The sequence below is a fragment of the Triticum urartu genome, chromosome 2 (genome assembly GCF_003073215.2).
Source record: "Triticum urartu cultivar G1812 chromosome 2, Tu2.1, whole genome shotgun sequence".
NCBI lineage: Eukaryota > Viridiplantae > Streptophyta > Magnoliopsida > Poales > Poaceae > Triticum > Triticum urartu.
In genome coordinates, this window is record NC_053023.1 from 54,641,373 (window position 1) to 54,645,179 (window position 3,807).

The 3,807-nt window shown below is 43.8% G+C and overlaps 1 protein-coding gene across 1 annotated transcript; it reads right to left on the reverse strand.

The window, feature by feature from the left end:
- Positions 1-485: 485 nt before the first annotated feature.
- Positions 486-1,886, reverse strand: LOC125540993 (peroxidase 2-like). Its single transcript, XM_048704500.1, has 3 exons — positions 1,657-1,886; positions 1,337-1,528; positions 486-1,221 (listed from the first exon to the last, which is right to left on the reverse strand). The coding sequence occupies exons 1-3, from the start codon at positions 1,855-1,857 to the stop codon at positions 637-639; spliced, it is 978 nt and encodes a 325-aa protein (XP_048560457.1). The 5' UTR covers positions 1,858-1,886; the 3' UTR covers positions 486-636.
- Between the last annotated feature and the right edge of the window lie 1,921 nt (positions 1,887-3,807).

Below are 3,807 nucleotides of genomic sequence, written 5' to 3' on the forward strand. Positions count from 1 at the left end.
GGCAATACACAAAATAAAATGGTTTGAGTGATTAGACACCAGCATGCATCGACAAAGAAGTGTGTAGATGAGCATTGATTACTCAAACCAAATGGTTGATTTATTTGTACAAAAATATTTTAAATAAAGGATGAATCCAATTTTATATACAAGCAAACCAAGTTTCAAAAAACAAAATACAAGCAAGAACTAGGTGGGAAGACCGAATAGGAATGTAATGGGATTACGCCATACAGCCATGCACAAAAAAGGTTAACTGCATAAAGTTCTTGACCTACTACACTAAAGAGCATACAACAACTGATCTTTCGGGCACATATATATTTTATTAGTTTACTCTCAACTACATGCCTGACTATGTAAACATGTTATTCTAAAAATGAATCAATCTCATCAGATTTCATAAAAATACATTTTATAATTCTTATTACATTTATTACCAACATAATTATATATTCATATACAAAATAAATATCAATGCTACATCTATGAAAATTTATCAATGTCAACAACAAATAAATAATAAACATTTTTGGAAGAGTAAAATATGATGTCCTCGCATTAGACGGCCACTGTGCTAGTTAAAAAAAGAAAAAGACATGGTTCACGCTATCATTTCGGTGCCAAGGACGATTCTTAGTTCGCCTTGGTGCTGGAGCAGGTGCGCCTGACCATTCCCTGGGAGCCAGTCAACGGGCTGAGGTTCCCCATCTTCACCATGGCCGATGCGAAGGCGTTCCTGAACGTCTCCGGGTTAGCCGCGAAGCTGTCGACCATGTTCTCAGTGGCACCACCGGCGCCAACGGTGTAGAGCACCTGGTCGGAGTGTAGGAGTCCCTTGTTGAGCTGGAGGTTGACGAAGTAGCCGTTGTCGAACGAGTCTGCATTAACGGGTGTCGGGGTGTCGTCCAGCTGTGCCAGGTTGCTGTCGCCGGAGCCAGTTGGCTGGGGGCAGTTGGCCTTGAGCTTCGCGGCGTAGTCCGGATCAATGTTGGCCTCGTTGTAGAGCCGGTTCCTGAAGTTCTTGCACTGCGCCCGCCCAACCGTGTGGGCACCAGAGAGGGCGACCATATCGATCGAGCTGAACCCCTTGGCGGCGAATCTGGTGTTGAGGCCGGCGACGTCCAAGGACGACGGAGGCAGGTCGTTGTTGGCCAGTGTCACGCTAGCCGTGGTGGAGTCCCTTCTCCCGAGTTGAACCGTCCACGACGGCCCTCCCAACTGTATATGCGCCAGCAAAATAAAATTGATTTATTATGTTTCCGTGAACGTGCACAAACTGACAGGTCTACTGGGCGCTTCGCCATGCGAGCAAATTAAGGTGGTCGCTTCGTACCGCGACGACGGAGTCACGGGCGGCGACGGCGAGGATGTCGGCGCAGGAGACGATGAGGGTGCGCTTGTTGTTGTCGCACGCGGCTTCCACCAAGTCCTTGATTTTCTGGATGAGGTCCATGCCAAGCAGCGATCCCGCGTTCCCGCCTGCGTTCTGCTCGTTGCCAGACAGCAGAACGGACGCGTCACAGCCCTGCGTGTACGTAGCCATGCAACATTTATATATGCACGGTTAACCGCTGGTGTTTAGCAAGCAAATGAACAAAACCGAAACTAAAACAAGGCCAGCCAGGCTATAGAAGTGGTATGTGAAAAACTTGCTTGGACAAAGCAGTCGTGGAAGTGCAGCCGGAGCAGGGACGCGCCCATGCGGGGGTTGCTGCTCACGGCGGCGTCCACGGCGCTCTTGATGGTGGAAAGCGCCCCGGGGCACGACGAATCGTAGAACGTCGGCGACAGCTGCGCCGACACCGCCACGGCCAGGCACAGGAGTAACACGACTGATAGAGATGAAGACGCCATGACCACTACCTGTAGTAGCGATAGCAGATGGATTCGGGTGTAATGCGCATGCCCTGCATTCCATGAAGATATATATAGCCGCTCGCTGGCCTGGCCACTCCTGGATTTTGTGTGTCTGTGTGTGTGCTTTTTTGTTTTTGGAGGAACGGTTTTGTGTTGGTCAACTGGCCTTCCATCCGCTGGCGCGGTCCTTTCTCTGGTTTGTCGTATTGCTGCAACTCGCCGAGTGCATCGCGGAGTACATCGTGCACGCATGTATCATGGATATAGTAAAATTAACCAGAAGTTTTATCTTCGAGTTGAAATTAACCAGCTGTTGCAGAATCATTTTGCAGGGAATTGACTTGGATATTAGCAAGTAGCCATGTATCATGCGCGGATGTATCATCCATGTAGTGCATCCAAGTCAACGAAATTCACAACCTACGTAGTCTTTTCTTTTGATTGCTCAAAAGCATCGTACTCTTACTTCCTATAAGTATTTGAAACAAATAATACTTCCCCTTTCTACATTATTTTAAGGTATAGCTTTGTTCAAAGTCAACTTCTCTATATTAATCCCACAAAAAAGTATTTCTCTATATTATTTGACAAAGTGTTGTGCACGGATGTACGCATACTGTAAACAGCTGGACAAGCAGGCTGGAAACCTTAGACATTCCTATGCAGATGGCGGCTATTGTGGTGGCCAAGTGGCCATCCATCTGATAGCTGTTCGATGATGGTTGCTGCTCTTCATCTTTTTTCTTCACAAATGCTATAGAACTCACGCAGTTCTAAGAGCATCTCCAATAGAAGATGTTGTGAAGGGAATAGTACAGCACATGATTTTCAGGCGTGGAATATTCATGGTTGCTTCAACGTCTTAGATGATTAAGTTCCATATATAATAGGATGCACCAATATGCAGACGCGCAATTCAACATTCCGTGTATCCAATGCTCTCTATGATTACCCAACCTCTAAATGTAGATCATTAAGAGATGATTCTACGAGCAAACGGTGGATGAAAATACATTTTTTATCTTCTAACTTCCAAGGGCATCGATGGCTAATTGGCTATACATAATTTCTTTTGCAATGCACATGGCCGTATATGATTGACCCAGTGCTGGGGATTAATGCGGTCCCTGGCATAAATATGAGTATTAAATGGAGTGCCATACCATAGTTCGTGCGATCACTGTCAGAATTATGCCTTATAAAACATAATAAAGTTTTTAGTTTTGTTATCTTCAAGATTTACGGAATGAGTAATATTATAAGATTTATTAACGTATATGTGATTCGCTAGTCCAATTTAGCTCGCATGTATACAATAATTATTTTAAATAAGTCCTTGTTTGTTCAAAAAATGTATACAACCGGACACAAACATAGACTGTATATGTATTTGTTGATGACTGTGTTTTCAGGTCATATATATCAAACGGACAATATGGATGTTCGTTAATTGAACTTGCATTGGATAGGCCCGCTTATGAGATATCACGAGAGCAACTTATTTCCATGTGACAATACATATCATATGTATTATGTATGCCAACATAAAAAAACATGATCGTGACATGTACTCACAATCTGAACTGTTCGGCTTAGGGGTCACCAAACGTTGCCCCGTAACTCGGTAATTACAAAGGTGATTTTCAGGATTACCAGAAAGCATCACATAGGTGCATTGATCAAGACCATATTGTTAGGCTGATTAAGATTAGCTGCGATGCCAACGCAGTGGCGCATGTGATTGCAAAATTTTGTTCTGATAGTCGTTCTGAAGGTTTATTAGTCAGTAATGTGCCTTCCATTACTATGGCTATTGTAATAGATGTTTGTAAGAATATCATTATTAATTAGTATATGGGGTTTAAAAACACATTTCCCATTGACACCTTCCTTATTATTTTAATTTTTCTTGCTCTAGTCTAGCTCTACATCTATGCTCTATGCTCT

Bases quoted from the DNA above. Each gene is read 5' to 3' on its own strand.
- LOC125540993 (XM_048704500.1), bottom strand. From the start codon at position 1,857: ATGGCGTCTTCATCTCTATCAGTCGTGTTACTCCTGTGCCTGGCCGTG. The intron at 1,529-1,656 runs GCAAGTTTTTCA...ACGTACACGCAG, and splicing joins TCCACGACTGCTTTGTCCAA to GGCTGTGACGCGTCCGTTCT. The intron at 1,222-1,336 runs GTACGAAGCGAC...GCGCATATACAG, and splicing joins CCCGTGACTCCGTCGTCGCG to TTGGGAGGGCCGTCGTGGAC.